We start from the raw sequence: 13943 nt of genomic DNA, 5'->3' as shown, positions 1-13943 counted from the left end.
AGAGGGGCAACTAATGACACAGTATACCCACTTAGCCACTAATTAATTTATTTAGAGAATTTTTTGGGGTGGGTACTACTTGCAAAAAACCTTTTTTGGAAATATTATTATTTTTTAATTGTTAACAAATATGCCTGAGAAAAATAAAACCTTATTAGGCGAAATCTCAAGATACTAAGCATCTGTATATGGGACATTGATGCCATTAAATTTTCAACTTAAAAGGTCAAATGAGGCTGAACAACAAGGTCACCCTTATAATCTTGAGTATTCACCTATTTTTATAAGACTTTGTCTTATTTTTCTTAGGTACATTTGTTAACAATTAAAAAATTTTGTAAAATCACATCTCCTACCCAAAAAAATGCTGTAAATAAATATGGTGGCTAAGTGGGTATAGTGGGTCAATAGTGGTACCCCCTCTTACCACAAGGAGCACTTGTGTAACAGTGACATACAGCTGTTGTAGTTGTCTTCTATGTTGTGATGTCACAGGTGAGTGGTAATATTAAATAAATGAATAATATTTAAACTGCAAAAAAGTATTTTAAGTGGCTGCTAGTACCGCCCCACACCTGCATGAATGAAGTACGGTATGCATGCACGCTTTAGTTAGATTCATTGAATATTATCATTTTATTTAAATATAATATTTTTCTATGCGTAACTGGAAAGTCCTACAACTGTGTTGTCAGCTTTTTTTTGAGAGCTTGCAATAATTTGCATCTTTTTAATTGGACTCATTATGGAAATATCAAGCCACTTCAGTTTCTTTCACTCAGCATATTATTATATATAAAATTGACATTCAATTGGAAAATTTGAAGACATTAAAATCAGTAATAAGTTTTAATAGATTATTTTTTATGTATGCTTATATAATTCATGTTTAAATATTTTATCTGAGAGTATATGTATTTATAAAATTCTTTAATTCTACTTTCATGTTTTATTTTCAGAACCGATGTCTGAAGACCTCACCCAAGAAACGGAGGTAATGTTTAAATAAAACACATAAAATCCACTTAATTAGGCACTTTAAAATTTCATTAAGTTTTGTTAATCTGTCTTATTTTGCTCTAATATAAAATAGAATTTATTTTTAACATTCCACAGAAATTGTGTATTACTTATCTTATTAATTTTAAATTTTTATAATATCACTAGGTACATAAAATATTAATTTATCTTTTTATTGGGCTTGTTTTAGTAAGTTTGTCATTAATCTTTTAATTTATCCACCTTTTAATCTTCTGAATTAATATGAATAAATATGTTTTATTTACTGTCAGTATTATACTATACACGGAGGGGGTGGTGTAGCGACCTGACACGCTATGAGGCGGGATCTTCTTCCCTCGGAGGGGAATTGAGATGTCAATATTATACTACGATGATAGTAGTGAAAGGAAATGTCACACGGGACTCTGTGATGGAGCTGAGTGGGAGTAGGAGGTCTGTTCCCCTCTCCTGCAAATGAAACTAAGTCAGGGGTATGAACTGAATGTTTGAGGAGTTCACTAAGGGAACTAGGACTAAATTTCATTGTTGCAAATAACATTTTTGGTGGTATGTTATTGTTATTCTGTTGCCTTGATTATTACGAGACATTTATGAAATTGACTCTGTAAAATGTAGAACTAGGCACTGTTTGTGCTTCCGCAAACTCAGTTAGCAAGTTCAGAGGGATACAATGTAAGACATTCAAGATGTCTGGATGAGGCCTGCAGCGAAGACAAAAGCTGAGTTTAAAAATCACCGACGCAAATTTCTACTGAGGCATTTACATTGGTGACATCCCAACGATGCCTGGCTTATTACTATGAGATGTAAAAAGTTAGAGGGCAAAAGACGATTCCCGTTAAAGCCCATCTGGGCCAGGAACAGGGGGGGACAGTGTGGCGACCAGAAGCGTCACAAGGCGGGTGTCTTCTTCTATGGGGTTGAGATGTCAGCGTTACACTACTATCTTAAAATATAGAACTAAAAAAGTAAATAACTCTGATAACCTTTTAACAAATATAATATAATATAATTTTAACAATTATACCATAAATTAACAAAAAGTACTTTTTTAATGAAAAAAATTCAGTTATCAATAATAGAATAGTAATTTTCCTGTACATCCCTATCACCAAGGGTATATTTAAATTCGGGGTCCCTTGTTACATTCCTCCTTATTGCAGTGAATTCTACTTTCCATGTAACATTTTTTTCTAAAGTCCAATCAGCTTTCTTAAATATTCCTCCAAAAACAACATAAAAAAGTGATAAATTTCTATTTTTCTACTGGCTCTGACTATGTCAGCATATCATAAATGACACAGCTTCCAGTGAAATTGCACCCAGTGACGATAAACTTAACTGATCTATAGAAATCGGTTTATTAAATCTTACTTTACCATATGGCAATTACAACTTTACAATTTTCAGGGTACTAGAGATTACTGATATTCAATCAGCATTAGTTTATAAAGGATGTAAATACTTACCCAGTATTCATTGGTCTGTCTAATATTATTCTGTTTATAACTACCAACAAAAACCATTCATAAACATTAAACTAGCAGCAAGCTCAATGCAAAATTACTGATTTACATAAAAAGCATTTTTTAAATCTATTGATTCTTCATTAGTTATTAAAACACTGTCTTAAGACAATGCATTACATTTATTGTATGTTAAAACTGATTGTTGTACAGCCCATTTGTTGTATGTTTTGACATTTTTGTAGAAAAATATAAATTCTTCTAAAAATTTATATTAAATTTACCCAACAGTCCTGTTTACTTTTTCTAAATAAAACATTCTTCAGAAATTAGAACTCTAAATTACCATGTATATCATTTGGTAATTTTCTTGTGTATCATTTTAAGTTTTCTATGTAGTCCATAGAAACCATGATAAATTGTTATATTATCAAATGGTGATTTAAATTTGAATTCTTCCCTATTGATAAATTTGGTTGAAGCATTATGATTCTTTATATTGCATAATTATTTAGATTTATTTAAGTAGGAGGAGGTTATTTTTTTAGTATCTGTTTTTAGTAGTCATTGGAGATATAGTTATAGCTTGTTAAGGAAGAGAGCTGAATTAATTACATCAGTCAATCCATTCGATGTTTACTATCAGTTCAGTTTATATTCATCAACAGGATGTTTTAATGTAACTGGAGTAAGTTTGACATTTGTAATCAATATAATCAAATGATAAAAAATTAAAAAGTTTTACATAGTTGAAATAGGTGTAAGTAAAAACTTACACTTTGTTTCTTAATTAATAAACATTCTGGTTATAAAGAAATAGAGGAAAATCAGTTAACTTCTTTTATTGTTAGATTACAGATTATTAGCTTAGTTGTATTAAAAGGAGAAAAAGTAGAAAAAAAAACCTTTTAGAAGTTTTATTTTTATTAAAGTAACTGTGTATTTTGATAATACACAGTTAAAAAAATATATATATACAGGGCGTTTCATAATGTTCTTCGAAGTTGCGAAAATTCATTAACAAAAAACTATTTCACACATGCGTTTCGGTTGAAATTTCATAAGGAGCCATCAAGTGAGAATTCAATTCGTGCATGGTATAAACAATTCAGTACTTGTGCAAGCGAAAATCAACTGGTCGCCCATCAACCTCAGAAGTCAATGTCGAACGTGTGCGTGCAAGTTTCATTCGAAGCCCATCAAAATCGACTGCGGCTGCAGGCAGAGAATTAGGAATTCCGAAAACAATAGTGTGGAGAGTTCTCCGTAAACATTTATTATGCAAACTGTACCATCTTCAATTAATCCACCGTCTTTCTGATGGAGATAAAACACGTAGGCTCGATTTTTGTTTACAGTTACAGGAAAAGATGTTGTTAGATGAAGGTTTTCTAAACAAGATAATTTTCAGCGATGAAGCTACTTTCCATATTAGCGGCAAAGAAAACCGTCATAACGTGTGAGTTTGGGGAACTGAAAACCCACACGCTTATGTGGAACACATTCGTGATTTTCCGAAAGTAAATGTTTTTTGTGCGATCAGTCATGAGGCAGTATATGGGCCGTTCTTTTTTATGGAAATTACAGTAACCGGCATGATATAACTGGATATGTTACAATTATGGCTTATGCCTCAGCTACTCAATGACTTAATTTTCCAGCAAGATGGTTGTCCTATCCATTTTTATAACAAGATTCGACAGTACCTTAACACAACATTACCTTGGCGCTGGATAGAAGACCAACACATGTCCCTTAGGAGATCCTTGAATGTCCCTTAGAAGACATGGATAGAAGACCCTTGGCAGAAGGGTCTTCTTCAGACCCATGGTCTGAAGAAGACCAACACATTATACTGTGGCCACCAAGATCACCAGACCTCACGCCATGTGATTTCTTTCTCTGGGGTTACGTGAAAGATAAGGTGTTTATTCCACTGATGCCACACGATATCGCTGAGCTAAAGGATCGCATAATCAATGCGATCAACTCTGTTGAAAATGACATGTTAGAACGAGTTTGGCAAGAGCTAAACTTTCGTGTTGATGTATGCCGTGTCACCAGAGGAGCACATATTGAACAGTTATAGATTTTAACAAAAACTGTTAAAAGAGTCCTTGCATCACCTTGTACAACTTTCATTTAGATAAGTGAAATACTTTTTTTGTACTGAATTTTTGTAATTCCGAAGAACATTATGAAACCATGAAGTTCATGGTATCATCTTAAGCCCTCCCTGATTGCTTTTTTGTTTTAAGAGTCTGTTTTTGATAATTCTACTGATTATTCAATCTACCAGTGAGGAAAAAGCTTTGAACCTTATTAAAAAGGTGTAATTATGCCCTTTTTAAAAATAAAATTTCTTTCAGACAGGTATCTGTTTCATTGTTGTCATTCTAGAAATTTTTTTTAGCAAAATTTTCATTTGTTTATTACTTAGTAAGTGAGGCTATAACTAGCTAATACCTTTAAAACTTAAATCTAAGAAATTTTGCATGTTTAATATATTTTAATTCCCCAAAAGAAGATTTTTGTCAGGAAAGTTCATATCAACCAAACAACATAGTAGAGAAACAAGGAATTTAACTGGATCATGGATCTATTTATGCATTAATAAGATTTACGCATTTAAATAAGATTGTTTTTATTTTATAGGAAATCATGTTTTAATATATTTTTTGGCAATTATTTAAATTGTATATTAATTATTATTTTTATTTTTTTATATTTATTCTAGCAGCTAAACCACGTATGGGGAGGCAGCATTGAAAGGAATCATCGCCAGTTAGAATCAAGAATGCAGTATCAAAAAACTCAGATTACTAAAATTAAGGAAGATCTCCAAACAGTTGACAATATCAACAACCAATTATATATATCAAACTTTACTAAGCTTAAGGTATTATTATTGTACAATTTTTATTTTTACTATTATTCAAAATCATTTTATGACTGCTAAAATTTTTTTTAAGTTATCTTGTAAAAGAGAAGATTTAAATATATAAAAAAAGTAAAATTTATCATTAAGTTGATAAATGATAAGTTGAAAATGAAGTTGATAAATGATTAAGTTTATCATGAAGTTTTCATACGTATGGTAGATTTTTACAAATATAAATAATTGTGTATTAAGTTTTATCATTTGAAATAGAGACTATCATCAGGAAAATTTGACATTTCTTGTTTTATGCTGATCAGAAATAAAAAATGTGGGGTATCTTCAATCTTACTAAGATCTGATGTTTGATGGCTGTTACCTTATTTTACTTCAGGGGGTTTAATCAAATTTTTTAGACTTTAAAAACAGAAAATTGAAATTTCATTTTCAATTGGATACAATTTAAAATCTAGGCCCCCTTGCTTCAAGTTTTTGGATCTGGGATGCCATAAAAAGTCTCCTTGACAATTCACTGTTTTTCTTATTATTTTTTAATGATCTTTAAAATTTTAAACAGTTCATTATTACCTCTGCAAATTATTTCAGTGCTTCTACAGGTTGCACGTAAAATGCAACTGATATGTCAGAGCCATATGTCAATAGGTATATTTAAATTAAACAGATAGAAATAAGTTATTAAATATGTTTTATTATCAAAATTTTAACACCTTAAATTCTACAGTAAATGATGAAAGTGACTGCCATCTTCCTGAATACACATTTCTTCTCTTTTCATTGTGTTTGTTAGAACTGTTTTCAGAGTTTGTGATTATATATTTAATACAGCTTCTTCAATATTAATCTTCAGTTGTTTTAGTATTTGCGGTTTGTTGCTGTAGGCTATTTCTTTAAGGTAACCCCGAAGAAAAATTTTTGGTGATATCTCACCACCAGATTTTCCATGGTATGCTATGAAGTTTGGTAAAGTATACTGACCTGAATTAGAGAAGGATGTATTGTATATTTTTCATTGATACTCGATAGCCTACATATGAGACAACACGGATAATTCCATCTTTCACATATCTGTGGTTAATACTGCTAAAAAAAAGTTGGTGGTAGATGAAATTGTAGGGTAAAAATGTTTTTTTTTTTTTTTTTTTTTTAATTATGTTAATGTAAAAAACAAATAACCTGGTTATATAAATGGTATTTTCTGAATATATTGAAATTAATAATAAAAGAGGTAATTTTCAACATCAACCTTGGCAAACCGAGAGCTTATTCCATCATCAATCACCAACAGGAGAAGAAAACGATTATGATGGAAGAAGAAAGAAGAAGTTCTCTGTCCTGCCCAATGTAGGACTTTCTGGCGGAGGCCAACATCCCTGCCAGAAGCAGGAATGGTGGCATTCCTGGTTTGAGGGGCAACCCTGTCCCACTGAAGCAATATCTAACAGTAGTCCTGGAGGCTAAAAAACCTTCCCTGCCGGAGCAGAGCAGGCCTAGCCGGCCTCCTGAGGGAACTGGTGGGTGCAGATGCTACCTTCCCACCCCGTTTTTCAGGCTTCAAGCACTCTGGTCGGTGGGCTCACCAGCAGGAGCCAGCCCAACACGAGATCACTTGGGGAGAACTGCCTTGGTCCGCTGGCAGAAGATAATCAACACTGTGAGGTTGGGGCTGCCACTGCCACACTGTAGTGGGGACCCAACTGCCACTGAGGGGAAGTTTGGTCTGATTCCAATGAACAAGCTGCAACTCCCCCTACAGCCAAGCTGACATCACCAAAAAATCTTTTCAGCAACATTATGATTTGCATTTTTCTATCTTAAAAACCTGCTCTTTTATTTCAGCATCAGACAACACCCTCCATTTGTTACAAATCAAATCATGCTGTGACCATTCCTAGAATATCTTTATTGGGCAATATTCTCTGGTCTTAAGAAAACCAATTCCGTTTAGTTGTAGAAAGATTATGAATATTCATTACTAAATCATAAATGAAAGGCTGCCAGCTTACTACCAGTATATTATGTGATTATATATTGCACAAAATGTAAGCTTCTGATCCCTGTTTGGGTGCCATTTTGTAAGCTTCTATACTACATCAAATCAAAATTTTTTTACAAAAATAAAAATTTAATTTAAAAAAAATAAAAAAAAAAAACTTACTAATGTTGGGATTTGCGAAACTATGTACTAAGACTGCTGCTTCATAAGTTTATACCTAAGATTGATCGCTTGAGTTTTACAAAAAACCAGTTACAGTAACTCAACACATCAAAGAATGTTACAGCAATGAATTATTTATTGTTATACTTACATTATTTATTCGTTATGAAACAAATTATTTATATATATATATATATATATATATATATATATATAAAATAAAAAATAATAAACCCATTTGACTTAAAATACCCATTATTAGCCTACGTGAAATTCATAGAACCCTTATTATTTATGTACTTGAACATATCAGAATTTCACAAATTATCTTAATACGGAATTGGCCAATCCAAAATTAATTGTAGTTATAATTTTTGATTTAATTTATCATTATAACAAGTAACATTTTTAATAATTCTTTATAAAATAGTCGATGGATTAGTAATTTTGTAATGGATCCATGAAGTATTTTTACGGAGAAGCCTTTAATAATAGTTTCTTATACCTGTATACAGAATAAAACATAAATTGCAAACCTCCTGAACAGTTTTTTGAACAGTCACTATACTCAAAAGTAACACCAATGAATCCCAACACAAACTGCATCTTTCAATGGTCTCCCGTCTAACCCCCACAACAATTCCTGAGAATTACTCAGTCTGTGTGAGTGCGTGTATGCACACTAACGTAACACTTTTTGTAGGAAAAATTTGTTCCCATTGCAAGCATAATGTCATACTATGATAAAATTTTATTTTTGTCAAGAATGTATGATAAGAATTAAATTATGCCGTAATTTTCCACAATCAATCTTCTCTGAATAAATCCATTTAACCTCGCATTTTAAAATCATCCGTCGACGTAATACAAAATTTATAAAATAAAAAGTATAAAATACAAATAAAGTAACCAACTTAATTAAGCTGTATGAGCCTAATTTAGTCAAAATTTATAATGGTTACAAAAAATAACTCAGATAAGCAGGTAAAAATGTACTTGTTCTTTTCATTACTTTATGAAGTTCTCAGTCATTCAAAGTTCTCTTACCACTACTAACAAAACAATTCTAAAATATTAATTGAAACCTATAGTAGATTAAGTATGACTGTATAAAAAAAAAAAACTAGATTCAGTTGACTGGCAAGATCAACTCATATATAATTTTCAGTGAGTTATTATCTTAGGCACTGAAAATTCTTTTCAAAAAGCATTCTTTGTTTTTCTCCTTTAAGTATAGTTATGTTCATTTGTTATATGTGCTTTTATTAATACATTTACAGAGAATTCTTAGTTCTTAAAATAATGGATTGGTGCATTAAATTTAATATTCTTCTCCACGTCTTAGGGAAAGGAGCCGTTACAAAAATATTACATAGTGATGATTGCAGCACCATTAAAAAATAAAATTGCAATTTTTATCTGAAAATTCATCTACATTCTCAGAGTAAAAATGTGTGGTTTAATTTTTGTCACAAATCATTGCAAACAAAGCTGGCTGTAGACCAGTAAAAACTAATTATACAAACATTTGATTTATCTTTCCAATTTTATCTTTATATTTTTTAAGATATCACTTCACTTTATATTACTTGTCTTAATATATTAAAATCACAAGTTGGTTCTGGAATGTGGCTTCAAAGTTGCATTTTTTCTTAGCTTAGATTTTAATAACTCAGAAACATGGGGGGGGGGGGTCTGAAATTTAATAGGCTTAAGTGCATTATTAGTACCTTTCATCGTATAAAAAAATTAATTTGAAAATAACATTTCTCAAAAATTTCTGGTTTTTAATGATTTATATTTCAAAAGGGACTGAATAAAAAATTCATGTATTTTCAAGTTATAAGGTTGATATAAAGAGAGCAGTATCATGAAAATGATTTTGAGTCTCAAATCAGTTAACACTTTTTCTTAATACCCAAAATATTAATAATGCCTTTTAACTTAGACAATGCCTTTTAAATTAGGATATCTCTAATACCAATAAATGTTAAATAACATTATATAATTGATTTTATTTAACAGTATAAATTAACATATAATTTATTTTATTTAACATCATTTACATTGTATTAAATGATGACAGGATGAATGAGAATCCTTTGTTGTATGATGAAAGAAAAATTCACATATCTATTAACATTCATATATTTGTGACTTATTTGCCATCTTGTAAAATGCCAACCACATTAATTTTTGCATACAAATATAGTCTCTCGGTATTTTTACAAGAAAAGTTTGATGTAAGCCCTATTGGTTTTTCCCCTTTTTATTAATTTACATGAAATTCTTTTATATTTTAAGAATAGAATTTTAGTCCAACAAATCACACTTAGAGAAAAAAAGTTTTACCTGTACTTTTATTAGTGGAAATGCCAAAGGGGTTTATAATAAACATAAAAATATAAATGTTTGAGTGGAGGGGTGATTTGGGGGGTTGAAAAAATTTTTTTTTCCAATACAAAAGTTGTAGATCATCAATCTACAACTTTTGTAGAAGTCACTTTTTAACATAACCTCAAAATTTTCAAGAAAAATGCGAAAAATCTTTTCTTTTTTTTCATTTCCATAAAAATAATTTATTTTTGACGAAACATGGTGAAATATACCTTTCTGTGTCTTAAATAACCACAAATTTTTTTGATGTTAACTTTCGCTGGAAATCACAATAATACCATTTTTCACCCCTTTTCAACCTCCTAAATCAACCCTCCACCACCCCGCTCACACATTTATTTTTTTACATTTATTATAAGCCCCTTTATAATTTTCACTTATAAAAGTCCATCGGGTTTCAATTCCTGCAGTATCTGGATTTTATAAGCATGTAATTTCAGTTTTTTATGTAAAACTTTGTGAACTGTTGATTTTGGAATACCTAATTTGACGCTTCGACGGGAGATGGACTTCCCAGGAATTCTAATTGCCGATTGTCTAATTAGTTCAACTGTATCGTCTGGTACACTTGGTCTGCTGGTTGATTTCTGTTTCTTAACTGATCCAGTTTCTTCGAATTGTTTGAACCAATGTTTAATTTTATTTTTGTGTGGTGGATCTCTCCTGAATTTACGTCGAAACGCACGTTGATCTAAAATTACGGATTTTAATTCAGGTATCAATAAAATACACTTTGCTTTGTCTTTATCCGAGAACATAATAACTCACTAAACTCACCGCAACAACAATACAAGAACTGACGTTGTGGTTAAAACTGCTAATAAACAAACTTTTGGGTTGGAGGCTTTCAGGGATGCCAATAAAACACCTAGAAATTTCCCTACAATCTTCCTATGAATTACTGAAACTGCTACTGAATTACTGAAACCGTTCTTTTATGATAACTCTGTATTTTATTTCACCATCAGTAAAGAATTCTTCATTTTGACTTAAAAATACTAAAATTGATTCAGAACCAGTACAGAATTCACACTTACCTGGTTTGTAAGATTCATTTCTTAAATAATAGATTTTACGTTCAGAAAATCTCTCAATTTAGTCTATTTTCTGTCGGTTTGAAATTTTGATGAATAATAAAGACTTATACAAGTTCCTAAAGTATTAGGAAGTGCACACCACACTAATCTTAGTTCTGAAGATTTTGAAAAACCTGTTTTTAATTTTGAAAAAACTGTTATAATATTTTTTAAAAATTACACAATCTTTTGTTTTGTTTCTCTAACTCAGTAATTTTTCTAATAGAGAAATAATATTTCATCATAATAAAAATTTTTCACGGCTAAAAGTGGCAAAATTCCATAATTTTTAACTGATTTTTTGTTTTGCTGTTTTTTTTTTTGTAAGCTCATTTTTTTTTAATCAAATGCCAAACTCTTTCGACTTCAAAGGGGATTACTATTTATAAAAAAAAAAAAAAATTTCAGTTAAAATTGAAATTTATGTAATATTTATGGATTGTACATGTACAGTTATGTTAAACTTTTCATTCAGTTATGTGCTATGTGGCATTACCTGTCAGCAATGAGTGCTAAAGCAATCCGGGAACAATCAAAAAATATTATTTTCAGTGTGTATAGTTATTTTCCGTGTGTATAGTTATAGTTATTCGAAAGATCTTGTGCAAAATAAAACAGAAGTGACTATTCATGAAATATTTACATCTACCCAGAAAGTAACTGTCTCTATTTGGTTGTGGAGCCTTCTCAGTGTGCAAAGAATATGTGCCTAAGCCCATGAGAGCTTATCTGCTGCATATGTTATCAATGAAATTTGTGATGTCAGTGACCAGCAACCATTATTTTCACTTAAATATCTTGTTAAAAAGACAGCTTATAAAAATTGGGTAACCAATGTAGACAGTTTTAATCAGGAATGTATTTGCTGTACAATAACAGAGTTTATCAAATGCAGTGAGTATTCAACTTGCAAGAAAGTGTGTGCAATTTTAGAAGAGAAAATTGGATTTATCAGAAGCACACAATCTACATGGAAAATTATGAAAAAATTAGGGTATGCATACAAGAAATGTAATGATGGTTGGCAGTTCTTAAAGGAACATGCAGATATTATATTATCAGTTTAAATTTTGTAGGGAAAATACATTCCTGAAGAAAAGAATTCATTTTAAAACTTATTACTTACCTTGATGAGATATGAGTCAACCAAAATCATATGAAAAATTTCATTTTGCAAGATTATGAATGCAAGAATGGTTTCCAAGTGCCGATAGGTAAAGGGTTGCGGCTAATTTGCCACACTGGTAGTGCTAGCCATGGATTTATTAAAGGAGTAAAATTAATATTCCAAGCTAAAAATTAGAAAAATTATGATGACTAAATAAATGGCATTATTTTCAAGGAATGTTTTATTGATCTGTTAATGAGTTTAGAAAAAGGTTGTGTGCTAGTGATGGACAATACAAGCTACCATTCAATTCTTGTAGAACAATTTCCATCTAGTAAATCAAAATAAGCAGCCGGGAAGAGGTTCTTCTTTATGCCCTTCATTGTGATACATTTGCTATAAAAAATAGTGTTATTTTTCTACATTTTTATTGATACTGCAGTATTTGAAGAAAATGCTTTGTCAGGAGATTTAACTTTGCCAACTGTTTTATTTTTGTTATTTGTGGTTATCTTATATGCGGTCCTATAAGTGTAATTAAATTTTTAAATAAGGTATAAATATCGTTCTTACAATATTAATTTATTTTATATCAATTACTGTGCATAATTAATCTTTATTATTGTTTATTTCAGGCACAGCAACAAGAGTTATCCTGTTGCTATAAAGAACATAAGGAACAATGCCAAGAATTAAGAACGTTACAACAAGACGCTCTTAGTATTCAACAAAATATTACCAGAAATGTGCCCAGATATAATGTAAATGATATATAAGTGTGGAAAAAAGAACTGAAAACATGATTACCTTTCTTTATTTAGTTTTCAGTTGGAATTAAAGACTAAATCCTAAATAATAAAAATTCCATTTTACTACTGTAATATTTATTTTAAAAAATTGTTATTAATGTAATATTATTGCCTACATATATTTGTTAAGAATTTATATTGTGTTTTTGGTCATTTTTTAAATTTCTATGCTTTTTTATATATTTTGGTTACTGTACATTTTAAGTCATTAAAAAAAATACTTTGTTGTGTTTTTTTATCATGAAATTTTTAATTGTGTTGCATAATTATATTCTTGCAGTAAAATATGTTCTGCTCAATTTTTAGTAACTATTATTGCAGTAATCTATTATTGTTATTATCATCATTATTATTATTATTATTATTATTATTATTATTATTATTATTATTATTATTATTACTACTACTACTTCTATAATTATTATTATTATTTTAAATTATGTTATTGTTAATTAATTATAAAATAAATATTATTTAGTTTTATTAATTAGTGTTAATTTTTTTTTAATATTGTGTTTTTTACCATGAGCACATTATGATATTTTTTTTAGTTATTATAAACCTAGCCCAGTACAATAGATAATATAATGTTTAAAACCATTAAAATTGTAATTGGTAAAAAATAAAATTTGATTGAATATTTTTTTAAATTCAGTGAAGAGCATTAAACTCATCTGTGTCAGCAGATGATATTTCTGTTTTTTAACTCCTAAAATTAAAATCTTTTTTCAGTTTCCTATTTGCTTCATTGATACTAAATTTGTACTCCTGTAAAAAAGGTATTTTCTTATTTCATTACAGAAATTGAACAAAAAATTTAAATTTAAAAAAATCTTGTCTGCAATAAATAGATAAATTGTTATTTTGTATAACGTATGTCAGAGGGATGGAGATTATTTGTGCTAGACTTTCTGTGTGAGACGTCAGCAATACACAGCCCTGTCAAACTGGGGAATTTTATCTGCAGAATTTTGGAGCTCCTTGCTTGCTTGTAAAATTTATATAAATTT

The 13943-nt window shown here is 29.9% G+C and overlaps 1 protein-coding gene across 3 annotated transcripts in view; it reads left to right on the top strand.

Moving 5' to 3' along the window:
• LOC142328886 (basic helix-loop-helix ARNT-like protein 1) overlaps positions 1 to 13296 on the top strand; it is a 508528-nt gene extending 495232 nt beyond the window's left edge. The window contains exons 13-15 of one of the 3 annotated variants that reach the window (XM_075373021.1): positions 960 to 994; positions 5227 to 5388; positions 12760 to 13296. In XM_075373021.1, coding sequence (XP_075229136.1) covers positions 960 to 994; positions 5227 to 5388; positions 12760 to 12900 — 338 coding nt within the window. In that variant the 3' untranslated portion in view covers positions 12901 to 13296. The remainder of the gene's footprint in view (positions 1 to 959; positions 995 to 5226; positions 5389 to 12759) is intronic. The other 2 variants (XM_075373020.1, XM_075373019.1) reach the window with 2 other exon arrangements.
• Positions 13297 to 13943: the final 647 nt, after the last annotated feature.

Source organism: Lycorma delicatula, chromosome 8 (assembly GCF_047948215.1).
Source record: "Lycorma delicatula isolate Av1 chromosome 8, ASM4794821v1, whole genome shotgun sequence".
Taxonomy (NCBI): Eukaryota; Metazoa; Arthropoda; class Insecta; order Hemiptera; family Fulgoridae; genus Lycorma; species Lycorma delicatula.
The sequence above is the reverse complement of the archived record's forward strand: the minus strand, read 5'-3'. Positions and strand labels throughout refer to the sequence as shown.